The sequence below is a fragment of the Pelodiscus sinensis genome, chromosome 1 (assembly GCF_052426305.1).
Source record: "Pelodiscus sinensis isolate ZL-2025 chromosome 1, ASM5242630v1, whole genome shotgun sequence".
Classification (NCBI taxonomy): domain Eukaryota; kingdom Metazoa; phylum Chordata; order Testudines; family Trionychidae; genus Pelodiscus; species Pelodiscus sinensis.
In genome coordinates, this window is record NC_143052.1 from 166,205,914 (window position 1) to 166,225,106 (window position 19,193).

The 19,193-nt window shown below is 42.4% G+C and overlaps 1 protein-coding gene across 7 annotated transcripts in view; it reads right to left on the bottom strand.

The window, feature by feature from the left end:
• DCAF6 (DDB1 and CUL4 associated factor 6) overlaps positions 1–19,193 on the bottom strand; it is a 156,391-nt gene that overhangs the window by 20,759 nt on the left and 116,439 nt on the right. For 5 of the 7 annotated variants that reach the window (XM_075909054.2, XM_075909043.2, XM_089773248.1 and 2 more), the window contains 4 exons: positions 17,429–17,544; positions 16,423–16,506; positions 15,933–16,260; positions 1,648–1,689 (listed from right to left, as the gene is read on the bottom strand). In XM_075909054.2, the coding sequence (XP_075765169.1) occupies positions 1,648–1,689; positions 15,933–16,260; positions 16,423–16,506; positions 17,429–17,544 (570 nt within the window). The remainder of the gene's footprint in view (positions 1–1,647; positions 1,690–15,932; positions 16,261–16,422; positions 16,507–17,428; positions 17,545–19,193) is intronic. The other 2 variants (XM_075909049.2, XM_075909079.2) reach the window with 1 other exon arrangement.

Below are 19,193 nucleotides of genomic sequence, written 5' to 3' on the forward strand. Positions count from 1 at the left end.
GAGCCGGCCCGCGCTCAGCTGTAACGGCTCGAATGGTGCGAGACAGCAGGAGCGCATGCGCGGGCCAGCAGTGCTAAGGAAGTTTCTTCGTTTGCGGCGCTGGGATGAGCCCAGCACCTCGAGTGGAGCACCCTCGGGGACACTACTCGACGAAGAAGTAAAACTTAATGAAAGCTCTATTAATGACAGTTCTGGAGCAAGATTAATTTGCACAATTTAGGAATGCATTATTCAAAGGCCTCTTAATTTTTATAGCTAGGGTTGACAGTGCAAGTTTAGGAAGAGAGACACTGGGTTTTGGGATATATTTCTCCACCTCAAAGGTAAAAAGGGCAAAAATGTGAACATTTGAGTTGGAATACTCTTGAGTCTCTCAGTTAAATACTCGAACATGCTAATTGTAGAAAGCCTTAAGAGTTTTGACAACTAAGTTTGGCAATAGGCCTTTAAGGGAAGAAGCAATTATTTGAGTTAGTTCCAAATATTACAGACAAAGATTGAGATAACAAATGGGAAGAATTAATTTAAAATGGCAACATACTTTCATAGTTCCACGAATGACTATTTGCAGGATACACATCTGAAGAGGTTAACTGACATGACTATTCTAGAAATAGTATCTGCACTTCTTATATTAAGGCCCCCTGAATATAGTCACACACAACGTGAGAGAGAGTCCCTAAATACTAAAATCTAAAGGAAAACAGTGTGTCACTGACTTTGTCTTTATATTTCAGTTTTAGCTACTACACTCATGCCATTGGCTAAAGGTCTTTATTAAAGGGTTTTTGTAATCTGTGGGAAGATGGATCCAAATTCCACGATAAAACCCAATCAGTGCGGAATTTTTATAGTATCTAATTAGTTGATATATTTTCTTCCTAAATTTCATCTTAATTGTGCTGTAGATTTTTAGAGCGCCACGAATGTCAAGTGAGAATTTCAGTTTTTTACAACTAAGTGTGGGATAGTTGGGAAATTAGGTATCTGAGAAGGCAAGGAAAATGAATGGTTTGTGATTAAAAGATAACCACATCAGCTGGATGTTTCTGCTGGAAAGAATAGCAGTGTAATATAGTTAATACTGGCATGTAGGGCAACTCTAAACTACAAATTTAAGTTGATTTTAGTTGTATTTATATACAACCACCACAGTAATTGTCAGTTTTGCATGTTCATACTATGCTCCTGTCAGCAGTATAGATTTCAGATGAAGTCTCCATCTTTTTTTGTAATTACGAAGGAAAATGAATAGTCTATGGATAAAACCAAGTGTTCTCCAACACAAAACAATGGTGCCACATGCAAAATACAATACGTGCCAAAACTAGTGAAGTTAAAAAAAAGTATTTTTGACATGAATGCTTATTTTACACAGTATGATTATTTTTATGGCATACGCTAAAGAGATTCATGTGATGTTAAATTTGTACACAGCCATTTCGTCTCACACTGTTTCCATGCAATGCATGCAGTTAAATATAACTCAAACAATCTGCTCTACAAATTCCAGCATCCAATATTTGGCAAATGTAAATGTAGTAATAGCGAATAGAAAAGCTGGTTAGATGTGGAAAACAAGAACCTGGTAAATCCATCATACAGAAAAAAGAAAATGGGGGAGAGGGAGGAAGATACTGAAATTACCTCATTATTCTATCACCTATTGCTGTTCCTCTGATATTAAATCTAGTGAAGGGAACAATAGTCAAAGTCATTCAAAACGCCTGTGTATCAAGTTTTTAAGATTACAATCTATAACAGTCTGTGTATTAAGATTATTCCAAAAATTTTACTTCTTCCATGTGGGTTAATACATGAAAACATTTTCATTTCAACCAGCACTACCCCCTAGTTTTTGAATATTTTATCAGTACACAAAGTAAGTTTTATAAAATATATTAATTACTCATCAGTTGAATTATAGCAGATGTGGCAGCAAGTTGCATAAGCATTTCCATTTTAAATTCTTTATTTTGAGTCCCTTATGACTTGACATTTTCCACTAATTGGATTGATTTTCCAGGCTTAGTCTCTGCTCACAGGTGACTCTCAGAAAGTTTGAGCTTAACCAATTCAGCCATTTGAATATGAAATAGCCCTTAATGAGAAGAGCCTTTGACTATTCATGTGAAAACTGATTTTGAACTGAATTATAACGAGTCAAAAATCATACTGTGTGCACTTGCAGTACCATTTTCTCACTAAACCCATAAAGTTTACAGCTAAGGAAGACCATGTTGCCGGTGCATATAGGACTAACTTTTCTGTGCTTTGAGAAATTTGAGTACATTTAAGTTAAAAGGTATTTAGGTGTTTAGGCATGCAAGAGAAAAGACTCTTCTTGTGGATTCCCCAAGGAGCATAGGAAATAATTCCCTTCTGCAGACTTGTAGGATAAATAACAATGTTCCAGCAGAATCTAGCCAAATAGTTTAACAATATGAAATTTGCATTCATCCTTATTCTTCAAATATGCCTCGGAAATTCCCTTAGATAATTGTTCATGGGTGTGTTAATGTAATATTATATTAGCTAACTAGACAAACCATTATAAAATATTTCAAGCACCAAACATTTCACTTTTTAGTCATTATAGTCTTCACCATTTTCTAAGGTACTACAGCAGCAGACATGCTACAAGAAAAGAATGAGATAGCCATTCTATCCTAAGTCTCTGATTTTCAGTTCTAGATGAGAAATATTTTAGGCTGAAGCCAGCTATGAGCCTAACAACTCAGTTACATTTGTGTCAAGCTTCACAATTAAGTAAACCTGCAAAAAAAAATTTTTTTTTTACTTTAGAACCACTGCCGTGGACTTTTTCTATGTTCAAATAACTCAAACAGCTTTTTAAAAAGATATGTTCCCATTGCATTCAAGATAAACAGTTGAATGGGAATCAATGTAAGGAAAGCTATGACAGATAAGTAAAATTAAAATATTAAATTATAGGTCTACTATATTTTTTAGTTTTGCATTTTAGATAAATTATGGAAAAATCAATGTTCCATTTAACATCTATTTAATCTTCATTATACATCTAAATACTAAATCATACTTATACTGGGAAACTGCTTCTGGACTTCAATAATACTCCAAGTTATGTTCATTAAATGATAAATCCTGATTAATTGACTTGAAGACCAGGATATTTTGTTATACTTTAAACACACTCTTTGGTGCTACTGTTTAAGGAATACAGGTGAACCGCTCTAAACTGGGACTCTGGTCCAGCAACATCTGTTATCCTACCAGATCCCAGATGTTCCAGGACCAGAAAGTCCCGGTGGAGGGCTGCCCAGCAGGTTGCCCAGCTGGCAGCACACTCTGGCCAGCAGCAGAGCCAAAACTGGTGGGACCAGACTTCCTCACCTGGGACCAGTCAGGTTCTGAGGCTGCTGGTCCAGAGAGGTCCAGTCTGTAATAAAGTGGGTTAAGATTTCATATTTCCATATCTATAACATACGTGTATTGGTACATTTTTGCTTGCAGACACTGTATTCTGCATTTCTTAAATCTAGTACTAGAGAGTTGGTCCTGTAGACGTATTCCCAGAACACAACAGGTAGCGTTAAATAGAGCCAACTCCTAATTTGGAACATATAAATAGTTCTATTAGGCATCTAAATGAAGATAAAGGGAGATCCCTAAACAACATATGAATGAGACATAGTGAATCCCATTTAGAACATCTGAAGCGATGATCTATATTCATTTTGTTCAAAATGGAAGGAAAATAATAAAAAACTCATGCAGCATGAAGTACTATGTGCTTTTTAAATGATGCAAACAGGTTTCAAAAGGTATGTTTGAGTATTTCTGCCACTGATTATCCTTAGGAGGAACTGTAAAATCTTGCCTCCAGAATACAGAATTTGGGATATACACTTTCCAGTATTCCTCAACAAAAAAGCTATACATTATAGACAAAAACTGATTTGGGTTATGTCACTATCTGAATTTTAATTCTACATCGTCAACTGTGGAGTTTCTCCAATGCCTAGGAAGTATTTAACTTATAGAAATACGTGGAAACACAGAGATTAAGCTGTATTCTAAGCAGTTCAAATTTCACTCATGTTATACCATGGAAAAGTCTCCAATTGTCAACCGGATTTTAGCATCCCATCTTTGAAAGTTACAGTCTTTTCTTGCTAGAAGAAAATACATCAGATAGTCCCAGAAAATCCCAGAAATTTTACCAATTTATCAAGGTACCCGATTATATTTTTCTGTATATGCAGAGGTGAGCCCTTCTATAGCATGTAGACAAATAAGGATACCAAATGTCTTTACTGTAAGTCAGATAAAAAAGAATTAAGTGCTTTGTCACATGGGGCTGCTTCTCTGCAGCCCAAATATATTGAATTACAGCTGTCCAGCAACAGAATTTCCAACTGGGGGAGACAATACATCTTTTTTTCCCAGGCTCTGGAATCTCAACATGATTTTTGGTTTTCCATACTCCCTCAAGTTCTGTTTCTTTATATATCTTTAAATTATCTCTAAGTGTATGGCTAAACAATAGCAGGGAGGTATGGTTCCCTGCTCAGGTAGACATATATACAGGGTAGCTCTGCTTGAACTAATATTCTAAAAACGGCAGTACGATCATGGTGGCAAAGACAGCAGCTCAAGCAGCCATGATCACATTATTTTTAGGGGGTACCTTGAGCAGAGCTAGTGTCTGTATGCTACCCAAGTGAGAATTCCACCTCCCGGCTGCTATATACATGTACTGTAAGGTCTTGACGCAAGATATACAAAAGAAGTTATTCACCCTGTGCAGTAACGATGGTTCTTCGAGATGTGTTCCCCCATGGGTGCTCCACTGTTGGTGTCGGGCTTGTCCTAGTGCTGCAGATCGGAGATCTTTTAGCAGTCGTCTGCCGGACTGCACATGAATGTCGGTCGTCTCGCAGCTTTTTCTGCCATTTCTGGTCGCGCGGTCCGGCTCCCGCCAGTTCCTCCTTATCGTCGAGGTCTGAAAAATATAATCAGAGACTCCAAAGAGGGGAAGAAGGTGGGTTGTGGAGCACCGACGGGGGGGATACATCTCGAAGAACCATCATTACTGCACAGGGTGAGTAATAACTGCTTCTTCGAGTAGTGTCCCCGTGGGTGCTCCACTGTTGGTGACTCCACAGCAGTAGCTTGGAAGACGGAGGCGGGTTTTGGAGTCAATGTATTGCCGCCATAGAGAGGACCTCAGAGCCAACTGCAGTGTCGGTCACAAAAATGTTAGAAAGTGCATAATGTTTTGCAAATGTAAGGTCCGAGGACCATGTGGCCAAATGGCAAATGTCCTTGAGGGAGACTCCCTTGAGGACAGGAGTAGAGGATGCCTTGACCTGATACAATGGGACCTGATAGAAAGGTTTTGTTTTGTAATACATAGCACCGCGTAATGCAGGAGTTGATTATCTTTGATATAAATTGTGCTGATAATGGGAGACCTTTGGAATGGTTGGCTATGGATAAAAGCAGACAAAGACTTCCGAAAGGCCCAAATTCTTTTGATGTAAAAGGCCAGGGCTCAACGGACGTCCAGGGAATGCAGTCAAGAGGGCTGTTCTGAAAAATGTGGTTTCGGGTAGAATATGGGAAGGAATATGGGCTTGTTTATGTGAAATTCTGAGTTAACTTTAGGTAAAAATGCTGGTTGGGGTCATAGTATGACTCCCTGAGGCGTAAAGACAGTATAGGGAGGTGTCACCAATAGGGCTGCCAACTCTCCCACCCTGCGTGCTGAGGTTTTTGCCAGCAAAAACACAACCTTCATGGTTAGGGAGGATAGATCACAGATGGCTAAAGGCTCAAATGGTGGTTGCATTGAGGTATTTAGGACCAATTCCAGATTCCACAGGTCTGAGGGTTGCCTATGTCATGGGAAGATATTGGCCAACCCCTTCATGAATCTTCTTGTGATAGGGTGCGAGAAAACAGTACAGCTGTCCTCAAGTTGTTGAAATGTCATGATTGCCACTAAATGGACCTTCAGAGAAGAAAGTGCAAGGCCCAGATGTTTAAGGTAGAGAATGTAATCCAAGATGGATTGCATGGGTAGCGTGTTAGGGCCTAGTTTCCTGTCCAAGCCCCAAGAACAGAACCGGCGCCATTTGTGCAGGGAAGTGGTACGCGTGTTACTTCTTCTGCTATATAGGAGAACATGCCTGACAGCCTGCGAACAAGTCATTTCTCCTTATTGGAACCAATTAGGAGCCATGCTGTCAACGTGAGGTGATCCGGCTGAGGATGTAGCAGGTACCTGTGGTCCTGTGTCAGTAGACTGGGTCGTCTGGGAAAATGAAACGGGGGATGGAGCGACATGCAGAAAAGGTAAGGAAACCACATTTGATGTGGGCAGAAGGGTGCCACTATCACCACCCTGGCTCCATCCATAGCTATCTTCTCCAGAACTCTTGGAATCAAAGGAATGGGAGGAAACGCATATAGGAGATGACGACTCCAACTGAAGAGGAAAGCATCTCCCTTGGATGTCAGACCAATGCCCGCTCTTGAACAATATTGAGGGCACTTTGTGTTGTCCTGAGTGGCGAAGAGGTCTATGTACGGATATCCCCAGCGGTTGAATAGCACATGCAGGATGGTGTGTGGGTAAAATGCCTGCTGAGGGTATCTGCTGTGGTATTGTTCTTGCCAGGGAGATACACCGCCAGAATGGCAACTTCATGTCGGTCGCACCAGTTCCATAAATGTATGTCTTCCATGCACAGGGAAAGGGACCGAGACCCTCCTTGCCTGTTTAAATAGTATACTGTTGCCATGTTGTCCGTGAGGTTACGGACCACGCGGCCATGGATAAGAGGAAGGAAAGGTTTGTAGGCGTTGAAGACAGCTCTCAACTTGCGAAGGTTTATATGTTGGACTCCTATGCCGACCACTGACCTTGGGTCTATGTGTCGTGGAGATGGGCACCCCAACCAAGTAGAGTTGCATTGGTTGTGATCTGCATAGTTGGTTGGGGTCGGTGGAAAGATATCCCAGCCAATAATATTGCAGAGTCCACCATGTTAATGATTCCTTGACCATGCATGGCACCACCACCATCCTGTGTGCCTCGTGTTTGTGCGGAACGTATAGTATCATCATCCAATACTGGATGCATCGGAAGTGCAGTCTTGCATGTGCCACGACATACGTTGTAGCTGCCATGTGTCCCATGAGCTGTAGGCAGGTAAGTATGGAAATCCTTGGACTGGTGGTGAGAACTTGAACAAGGTCTCGAATAGAGTGGAATCTGGTGATGGGCAAGTATGCATGTGTCGTGAGTGAATCGAGTCGAGCCCCTATAAATTCTATGGACTGTTGTGGTGTCATGGATGACTTGGGGACATTGATTATAAGACCGAGTGCCTCAAATAGTGCCCTTGCCATGTTAGTGGCACGAGTGCTTCATCGAAAGATGACCCTTTGAGGAGACAATCGTCTAGATAAGGGAACATTATGATTCCCAACAGTCGGAGGAATGCCACTAATACTGCCAGCATTTTCAAGAAAACCCTGGGAGCTGAAGAGAGACCGAATGGTAAGACCTTGTACTGGAAGTGTTCGGGTCCTACTACAAAACATAGGAAACGCCTGTATGCCAGATGGATAGTCACATGGAAGTAACACCTGGTCAGTTTTCTTGGCAAACAGGCTGTGCCTTCAATTGAAGCTCCTTTGGCACCACTGCCATGTTGAGCTTTGAGGCCCTGAACATGATCACTGATGTGGCTGTGGTCTGCGCCGCCGCATCCTTGGTATCGAGGGCAAAGAGCAGTGCCGATTGAGAGGCAGCATAACCCTTTTGCACAACAGCCTTGAGTACCTGACGCTAAATGTACAGTAAGTGTTCGAGAAGGGGAACTAATTTTGAATAATTATCAAAATTGTGGTTGGCCAATAATGCTGCATAATTGGCCTCTCTCAGTGTTAAAGTGACCAATGAATAGACTTTTCTCCCCAAGAGGTCCAGACGTTTACTGTCCCTGTCTCCAGAGGTATTCTTATATTGCAGCGCTTTGGCTCTTCGTTGCACCGTGTCGACAACAAGGGCGTTAGGCTGTGGATGGTTAAATAAAAGCTCCATGCCTTTTGCTGGTACAAAATACTTTTTGTCAGTCTTTTTATTTGTCGCTGGAGTGGAGGCGAGTGTTTGCCATATATCATTGGCCACTTCTAGGATTGCCTCATCGAGTGGTAGAGCCATCTTTGATGTTTGTGAAGGCTGTAGATTTCTTAGGAGATAGTGCTGCTTCTGCTGGACCTCTGATAGCTGCACCTTTTGGCTGTCGGCAACCCTTCTAAAACAGCTCCTGAAATTGGTGTAAGTGGTCTGTGTGCGAGGAATCTCAGGGAAGACAGGTGAAGAGGAAGAAATGTCTTCAGAAGAATGGTCTTGTGGTTCATCTGACAGCTGTCTCTCTTCTGGCTCAGACTGATGTGTTATGGATGGCTGATTTCCCGTGGGTGGCCTCACCGTAGAGGGAGAGGGAGAGAGTTTTTGCATGGGTTGCGTGTGTCTGATGATAGGACTGTGACTTGTGTGAAGTAAGGTCCGGTAAGTGTGAGTAACGACTGTCATGACGACTGTCTATGCTGACAGTCATAGTAGTGTAGAGAGTATCTGTGGTGATGGCTGCATCTGTAAATCTCTTGGTACCTGGAGCTGGTGGAAAGTGTGGGGGACCTTGGTGATCTGAATCTACCCCGTGAGAGCACTGGAGAGAGTGATGGATAATAGTGCTATCTGGGAGAAGGAGAGGCACTTGGTGAGTATCGGTGAGTTCTGGATGGAAAGTGGCTTACAGATTGATGGAACTGGAGAAGATGAAGGTGGTTCAGGAGAGAACACAGCCTGTTCCGGACTTAGTGATGGGGTTGGTAACTTGTGCCTTTTCCAACGCGCTTTGATCGGTGCCAGAGGATGTTGTGTTAGTGATGATGGCGGTGTCGACATGGGAGTTGGTGCTGCCTAGGAAGTTGCTCAGGATGATGGTGCCGCAGTCAGGTGGCGTGCCAGTTCTGGCTGGTTTGTTGGTGCCAGGACAAGCGGTGCCGCATGAGTCAGCGCCGATATGCGCGGTGCCACCAGCACCATATAAGGTTCCGGTCCCAGTGTGGGATCCGGTGCCAGGCTCGGCGCTGGTGTGGTCTGCGTGGCTGGTGCCAGTTGTACTGTCAGTGCTGGTTTTGGTGCCAACGTACTACGGACTTGCTTGTGATTCTCCGGTCGGCGGGCTGTGGTTGTGCTCGAAGTGCCTGGTTTTCTCCTGTGCTCACGTGGATTGCTGGCAGGGAGTGAAAGGGAGAAGGCCTTCTCTTAGAATGCATCGCCTTTGGAGAAGGATGACGCTTGGCTGCTGGTAGCGATTGTGATGGGCCATGGGGAGTCCGTTTGCGGCTAGAGCACCTTATCAAAAAGCAGCATTTTCAGCCGCATCGCCCATTCCAGTTGTGCTCAAGCAGTAAGGTTCAAGCAGTGGGGACATTTCTGGGGAATATGTCCCTTGCCCAAGCACCTTATGCACGATGTGTGCCCGTCAGACTCAGGGATTGGATCACGGCATGTGCCGCACTTTTTGAAGCCTGGTGATCTCAGCATGGTTTTGTGAAGAACGTCCTTAGGGTGTGTTTTTTTTTTTAAGTGAACACGCTGAACGACTATCTACAACTATTAACTAAGTAACTAACAAACAACTAGGTGACAACTGCTAACTGTTTAAAATTTTTTGTCTCTAGATTCCTGACAGGATTAACACAAGAGGGAGCTCTCTCGGTCTGCGCCCGGAGACGGTTAAAAGGAACTGGCGTTCGTTGGACCGTGCAACCAGAAACAGCGCAAAAAGCCATGAGACGACCGACGCGCATGCATGGTCTGGCAGACAACTGCTAAAGGATCTCCGATCTGCAGCGCCGGGACAAGCCCAACACCAACAGTGGAACACCCACGGGGATGCTACTCGAAGAAGTAATTCTATATTATACAAAATGTTTTGTTGAATGGTATGAAAATTCAAGAGCCTTAAAGGGTATGTGAACATGACTTCTGACTTGGTTATAATTATATTAAAGCACTACGTGTTAATCCTACAGTCTTCTATGGGCTGGTCTACTTTAGAAGCAAAATAGTGAAGGTGCACTGATGCAATGCAACTGGTGAAGATATTTGATGCCAGTGGAAGAGGGCTCTCCTGTTAGCATAACAAATCCACTTATGCAAGAGGCCCACCAATTACTAATATTGTATGTCCCACCAACATAGTGCTGTCCATACCAGCACTTGTAAGTTACAACAACCTGTTGCTTTGGGGTGGCTTATTCTCACCCCTGAGCAATCTAAGTTATACTAAAACAACAAGGAGTCTGGTGGAACTTTAAAGACTAACAAATTTAACAGAGTATTAGAACATAAGCTTTTGTGAGCTATGCTCAAATGCTGAAGAGAAAAAGACAGAAAGAAGAAAAGGGATACAGAGATGGGTACGTGACAACTGTTATACTGATGTAAATAGCAGTGTAAATTAGTCCTAAGACTTTTGTAAGGCATTACATGGAGGCTTATGTTTCACTCTGCTAAGGCAGAACTTTATTACAGGTTATTACACTTTCCTAAACTGGGACACTTATCCTGCAACATCCGTGGTCCAGCAGGACCACAGATGTTCCTGAACAGGAGAGTCCCAGGGCAGGAGGGACAGCAGCTGAGACAGGAGAGTCCCAGGGCAGCTGAGGGACAGCAGCGAGGCTGGTGATAGTGAGGCTAGGGCCTCAGCAGCCTGGCGGTGGTAGCAGGGCTGGGGCAGCTCAGCAATCCAGCTAGTGGAGCTCATGCATGCCACACCAGCGGTGGGTGCAGGGTCACGGCACCCTGGCTGACAGCAAGGCTGGGCTGTGGCAGTCTATCAAGGGAAGCCTGTCCGGGGCTGCGGCAGGCTGGCAGCCCAATTAGGGCTGTGCGCCAGCCAGGCAGCAGTGCTGGTGCTGCCACATTCACCCAGCTGGGACCAGGGCAGCTCAGCCAGGACCACATGCTGCTCAGCAGCAGAACCAGCAGTGGAGCTGGGGCAGCCATTCTGCGTGCCACTGTGCCAGCAATGGGGCTGGGGCAGCCATTCTGGACTCAGGGCCATGGCAGCTGTGTCACCCAGCTGACAGTGGGGCTAAAAGAGCTGGTGGCAGGAGGGGCAGCAGGGGATTTTTCCTGGTCTGGCAAATTCCCCCATCTGGGACCACTCAAGTACTGAGGATTCTGGACCAGGAAGGTCCAACCTGTATCAAAGTTTTATGTTTTTTCAAGTATTGGGACGTCCTGAATATCTGCAAGTCTCAGACGGCAGTCACACTTTGAGACATGTAGAACACATGCCTGTAGAACACATTTTACATCTGAGATCTAATAATCCTAAAAACTCTTATGTACAGAAAGCCTCCCAAACCCCACTCCATTGACAAACTCACAAACATTCTCATCTCATCTCTTCCCCAAAGTAATATACTTTAGACAAGTGTTTCTTAAACTTTTTCATACCATGGAACTACAAACAATTTTTTTTGTGTAGAACACCTATGAAAATTTTCTTTAAAAAAAAAAAAGTCATCAGACCAAAAAAAGGACAAAAACAAAGAAGTAGTCACAGCACACCTGCGAGTTGTTCACAGAACACCAGCGTTCGGTGGAACGGTTTAAGAAACACTGCTTTACACTCCTTGTCCTAGTTGCAGATACCCTCCAAATCTCATCTCTTCCCAAGACCAGATACCATATATGCACACATTTGAACATGCAGTCTAAATACACGTATTTGCAGGTATTAGGACACTTGGCTCTGGGATAGAGGAAAAGAGGAGTTGGGCATGGTGGGTTTGTTATTAGGACCATGAGGAAGAGGGCTTAGCTATTGGTATTGTACTAACATAACTTTGTAAATCAAGGATCATATCTGGCAGTAAATTAAAATTAGAAGGAATTGACTTAAGTACTCACTCAGGCAAATGCTCACTGATTATAAAAAGAAGATCTGTTTATAAATCATCTTCAGTACATATTCAATCAGCTTCCAAGACTGCCAGTATGGTCTTTAAGATCATGATTTTCCCTCACACACAAATCTACTAATTCACTAATAGTTAGGAAGACATTGTAGAACCAGAAAGAAAACAATATGCATTTCATTACTTAATCTTGTTACTTTTCAGCCATGTATATGCTCCTTATACATACACAAAAGAACAAACTGAAGACAACAGGGCATCAAATTTAACCATAGTCAAAAACCTGGAGGCAATCCTCAGTCACCCTGGGCTTTACAACCATCTAATGGAAAAAAGTAAGCTTTATATATTTTGTTTTTTATCTGCAGATGAAATATTTATTTTTATCAACATCAATGCAATTACCATACACTAGATTTGCACTGGTGTAAATAAGACTAGAATTTTGCCTTACATTCCTCACCAATGCAGTCAAATACAGAGAAGGAGGAAGTCTGTAAAATCTAGCTTAATATCAGATATGCAGCTGTTTGGAAACCTGTCTCTTATATAGCACTTTCTGTTGCAAACAGCATCCAATAATCAACACAACACTGGGTAGGAATTTACAAAATATGGGTGGGGAAGAACCCAAAGGAAGTCCATATCAGAGACAGCATTAGAATTTTGGGAGACTGCTTCACAGCTTTGTGTTCAAATCAGTAGGGCACACCATATGCTGTCCATACTGAGGAAACGGTCTCTACATACCAAGATTTTAATGCTACACAATATTCCACTCAGTAAGGCCAGTGGTACTGTAGAAAAACAGTATGTAGTCATGTAATTCAAGACTGCAACATGATGCATACAGACAACGTGGATAATTTAAAGTTGCATAGGGAACCGTAAGCCTGGCATTTCCTAACTTTTCAGTGCAATCTTAAAAATGTTCTTTTAAAAGTTTGTGTCCATGTTTTAGTTTAGTTTAAGAGACTGAAATAGTTATTTTATCACATGGCATCATATAGACACCAACATAGGTCACCAGCAGAGTGGAAACCTTTATATTTCCACCACAGTGGCAGAGGTTTGTTCAACTGATAGCAGTTGTAGGTTGTTATCCTTTGTGTGAAACTGTCATTTTGACTTGGAAGACAGACAATATATTGCAACTGAGAAATGAGATGAGAAAAGATGAAAAAAACAGTAATGTGGCAAATATAAAAATAGAGGAGCAAGAAAATTCCCAAGGCGTTTTTCCAGCCTCAGAAAAGTGACAGAAAAGTATTGTTTTGTTGTCTAAAACTTTACAAATGCTAAGTGAATTCATTCCTGATAAAAGCTGTCCAACTTACAACCCTGGAGGGTAAAGTTCCACAGAATTATTTATATATGGTATTTACATAACACGTGTCACCTGGGACTGCATGAGAACTTGGGTTGTGAAATAACTAAAAAAAGTTTGTTTTTAAACCATGTGTTCATCAACTGTGGTAAAACACCAGCATGGACAGAGCAGTTGTAGTTACAGGCAGTCCCCGGGTTACGTACAAGATAGGGACTGTAGGTTTGTTCTTAAGTTGAATCTGTATGTAAGTCGGAACTGGCGTCCAGATTCAGCCACTGCTGAAACTGATCAGTTTCAACAGCGGCTGAAACTGGACGCCAGTTCTGACTTACATACAGATTCAACTTAAGAACCCCAGGCATCCCCAAGTCAGCTGCTGCTGAAACTGATCAGCGGCTGATTCCAGGAAGCCCGGGGCAGGGGCTTCCTGTAGTCAGCCACTGGTCAGTTTCAGCAGCGGCTGACTTGGGGACGCCTGGGGCAGAGCAGCTGGGGTGCTGCTGGGTTGGTCCAGTAGCGCCGCCGCTCCTCGGCGCTACTGGACCAACCCAGCAGCACCCAAGCTGCTCTGCCCCAGGCGTCCTGATTCAGCCGCTGCTGAATCTGACCAGCAGTGGCTGAATCAGGACGCCTGGGGCAGAACAGCTGGGGTGCTGCCCGGTTGGTCCCGTAGCGCCCAGAGCGGCGCTACGGGACCAACTGGCAGCGCCCCAGCTGCTGTACCACAGGTGTCCGGAGCAAAACCATGGAGCACGGGGGCAGCGGGACAGCCCAGACGCGCCGTGGCTGTCCTGCTGCCCTCGGGCTCCGTGGCTTTGCTCTGCTTTGTTCCCCGTCCCCCTGGTCTGCAGACCAGGGGGACGGGGAGCAAAGCGGCGGAACACGCAGGCAGCAGACAGCCCAGACGCGTCTGGGCTGTCCGCTGCCCGCGTACTCCGCGGCTTGGCTCTGCTTTGCCCCCCCGTCCCCCTGGTCTGCAGACCGGGGGGGGGGGGGGGGGGGCAAAGCACAGCCAAGCCGCGGAGCGCGCTGCCAGCTGACAGCCCAGACGCGTCTGGGCTGTCAGCTGACCGCGCGCTCCGCGGCTTGGCTCTGCTTTGGCCCCCCGTCCCCCCCGTCCCCCTGGTCTGCAGACCAGGGGGACGGGGGGAGGAGGGGCAAAGCAGAGCCAAGCCTCGGAGCGCGTGGGCAGAGGACAGCCCTGTCCGCTGCCCACGTGTTCCACCGCTTTGCTTCCTCTCCCTGGTCTGCTGGAGACCAGGGAGAGGAACGGCCCCATTCGTAACTGCGGATCCGACATAAGTCGGATCCGCGTAACTCGGGGACTGCCTGTATATGGTTATCAGGTCAAGGTAAAAATATAGTAATTTATTAAAATCGCATTTTCCCTAGTGTGGATATACCCCAGGAGAATGTACCTCAACACAAACCTGAAGGGGAAAGAGTAGCTCAGCCTCCATGGTCCATTCAATCATATTCCTCTCTAACATTCCAATAAGAGCACCAAACAATCTCAGTTACAGTGGTGAGCTTTGACATTTATTGCTCAGTATTCTGGGATATGATGTCATCTAGGGACACAGACATGAAGTAGCGGTAGTCCTATATTTTAAAAATCCCATCAGCCATCCAGTCCCGTGGGAAATTCTACTTTGCGGAAACTATAAAACCTGGAGTAAACAGCATGAGGCATTGCTCCCCTCCAAGATGTAAATATATATCAAGGAGACAATATGAAATAGAAAACAATTAAGGACATTAACTTGATACCAAGTTAATTTCTTGAACAAGCAGAACAGCTAAGTTTCAACTATTTTAATTTCCATTGTACATAATTAACAGAAATATAATTTTATACAAATACAGCAATGTATCCCATACAAACACTGTTAAGAATATTTCAAATGAGAGGTGTACCATATACTAATGTGCACCACAAAGTCAGAATAAAAAAATTATAATATCTTGCCTTGGGGTAAGCTTTTTAGCATGTGTGTGTGTGTTTATTTTTTTTGTTGTTTTCTCTGTAATGCTTTAAGAATAAATTTGCTTGCATAGAAGCAGCTGTGTGGTAATTATAATTTGGGAGAATACATGGGTCATAACCCTCAAAGAGAAAGCAAAACACATGCACTGGTTCTTTAGGAAGACTGTCTGGGATATCAGTGTAAATCAGGAAACTGTGAAACATGGAAGGCCACAGGCAGAAAGGAATCAGATACATGTATCTGGCCAGAAAAGATGGTATCTGGAAGCCAAAACCCAATGTGGATGTTGTTGGTGGACCACAGAAGGGGAATACAGGTGCTGTTATATTGCAACTGACAAGTATTCTAAAAAACCCACGGATCAACTGCAAACATTTATCACTGTGTAACTTAGATAAAAAGTTCCCCCTCCCCCCCGCTTTTGCAAGAAAGATACTATGTATTATATACATGCTGACTAGATGCAGCCTTCATGACTCCTTGAAGTTGTCAATAAGGCACTCTAGGCCACAAGCTTTGAGATACTACCGTTTAGGGCTGAAACAGGAGTTCCTAAATTTTCTCTCAGAAAACAGATGCCAAAAAATAGAAAAGGAAATAATTATACTAACCTGTGTCCTGGTCCTCCTCGATACCTTGCACCAGGTATCAAGACAGGGTCATCATCACTATCATCAGTTTCTTGGAAAGCAGTGCTTCTGGTGGATGATTCTTCATGAGCTGCAAGCCCTGAAGAGTCTGGCTGTGGCTGAAGTTCATGGTTTGTATTAACTGGGTTGGCAGTGGATTCTGTATGTTGTTGACTTGAACTCTCCTGTTCTTTGCTTCTTTCACTTGAAGATCCTTCTTCTGGATTCCTACAGACACTGTCAAGATTGGGATCACTTTCTCCTTCTGTGCTGGTTCCAGGATGCTCTGATATATACTTATCTGATACAGCTAACAGAAAAAGGCAGTTAAAATTAGCTAGCAGTTATAGGGTACTCAAGAAGATGTTTTAAATGGTCATAGAAAAAATATTATATTTGGGCTGGCTTTAGAAAGTTATGGTTATTCACCTTCCCTGTTTCAGATGACCACATGAAGAAACAGGCAACATACCTGTATCTGTTCTCTCTACAGCTTCATCTACAGTTTTCACCTCTTCCGCACTTGTGACTTTCTCATGCAATTCTTTAGGGACTCCTGAAATTAAACATCAGAATCATGTAATCATTTCAGTAGCATGAGTACACATCTATAACTCCTGTAGAATACTAGAATTGCCACATTGGATTAGGCCACTGGTTCATGTAGTCTGAAGTGCTACTTCAAGCGTCTGTATCTAACGCCTCAGAGGAAGGCAAAAAGATCCCATAAATCCACCTACCAATTGTTCAGTTTGGTATAACAGAGAATAAAAGTGGGGTGAGGGGTGAGCGATTCTTTCTTGGTCCATGCTACAATCCTCACTGATACAGCCATTTGATCCAACTGTCTCCTGCAGCAATGAATCCAACAGGTCGACTGAATTCAGCATAATAAAAATTTCTCTGACTAACACCTTAACATTGTATCCCCCCTTTATAAAGCTATCAACTTTAACTGTTTATTTACTAAATGAATTAACATAAGTGAAAACAGAGTTAAATGTAAAATTTCATGCTGTTTAAAAGGGAACCGCTCTGAAGACCCAAGTTCCCTAATTATTCAAATACAGCATAAACATGGTGGTAACAAGTCTTTTCTATCCCAGCAATATTTTTTAAACTCTGGCTTTCAAGAAACTCCTCCTCATAGTGACACAATAAAAACTGTTCATTGCTCTCCCATAACACAAAGAAGCAAAAGACAATAATTTCAGAATTAAGAAAAACATTATTTTCTCTTATATAGCACTACATGTCTCTTCAGTTGACAACTAGAATTTTGTTTTGTAAAGTAAATAATTTGTTGCCTCCTTGAGCTTGGTTATTCATTTTGCCTTCTTGGAAATAAATGACAAAAGTACTGTTCTATTAATGTTACATTCTGCTCTCATTTCTATGTGTGTAACTCCCACTGAGTTCAATCATAGCTGTGAGTAGAAGTGAGACCTTGCTATTACAGGAATAATGATGTATCTTACTTGTTTCTTCATTTTCTGGTGTTGGCTGCTCTGAGCTTTGTGTTCTTACAGCTTCTTCCTGGCCTTCAGGTTTGCAATGACTTCCACTCCCTCTAGAACTTGAAGTTGTGCTGCTCCTAACAATAAAACACATGTAAAACGGGTCAGTAATGTGGAAAACACAAGAAGATTCCATTTTAAATCGAAGGGATAACCACATAAAGTACCTCACCATTACTATACCTGTATTATTCGTTTTCTAATTACTTAAAGCCACACAGTTGGAACCAAATTTTCAGAAGTGGCTTCCGTAGTGTGATGTCATTTTGAAAAGGTAGAATCCTTAAAGGCTTGATTAAGCAAAACATATGACTGCATCTAATCTTATTTTTTTATTTTTGTGTCCACGGCTGTGTATAATTTTTTACAAATCTTTTTCCATCACTGGAACATGATGTAATAAGCTGCAAAGTTATTAAAGTAGTAAATACCCAAAGCTGTACTAACTGAGATTGAGAACCAGAGCTACAAAATTCCAAGCAGATACATATAATAAGAATGTATTGATCTGCAAAAGCATGCACCATGGATTTGATGAAATAAACATAGCATATCAAAACAGAAACTGAAGCCTTAACATGCATCTGTGGTAAGAAAAGGAAGAGACATGAACTAAGATGTGTACATGAATAATTAAGTTATCACATTGTCTATATTACCTTCAACTACTTCAACCACTCTCTTTAAGTTGTAATAATCTATATATGGTTTAACCTAGAAGATTGTAAACATTCCAGAGCAAGGGACAGTTTTCTTTAAAATACCAGAATTTAGCATAAGTTACTACTAAGTGGTATTTGAGATCTGTTTTCCCTTTATGCTTAGAGTAGGTGAGATACCTGTTGGCAAATGTTTTCTTTTAATAAATGGGGAAAATGGCAACATACACAACTGCCTCAATGTATATCCCTTGGACCAAAGTCTTGAAAGACATTTAAAATAATTTTATCCTTATGAAACTAAATTCTCTTCCTCCTGGAGTTTCATATTTTAAACTCACTGTCCCCCTCTTCTTGCTCTCAAACTACAACAATCACCACAATAAGGCAATGGAAACTTTTCTTACTGAACTTTGAAGCTGGATTTTGGGCTTTGTCCAATTTAAAATTAGACTTTAAATTATAATAATGGGTATAGCACACAAAACCATGGTAGAAGAGTACTTTACTATTGTAACCATCGCACATTCATCACTAATAACATTAACTAAAAAATTATTAATCTTCCACTCTTCTCACAGAACATGCCTATCCTACATCATTCAATAATAACCATTGTACAAGGTAAGTGTATGGTTATTTAAAACCAGCAAACCAACAGTCCCGAAACAATCTGAAGCTTCCCAGATTTGGATTCTGATAGTCCATAGGTCTATTTAAGATCTTTTATCATATCCATCACAAGAGTGTCTAAGATCCAGATCTATTTGGGTAGATCCAGAAAAGTCAACAGGAGTCCGTGCAGATATAAGCATTAGGACCTAAGGCCTGGATTTTTAAAAGTCATTTAGGTAGTTAGGTCCCAAATCCCTGTTGAAAGTGCTTAAGGAAGCAAGCTTCAAAATGTTACAGGGTACAATGTGTTTTATTTTTTAGAACTGTAGTGTTTATTGAAAGTTAAAAATATTTTTCTCATTTTAAATGTACGAGAGCAGAGAGCCATTGTTCATGGTATTATTAATCTACATATTAAACAGTAATTTTAGAAAATTAAATCTGCCTCTGGT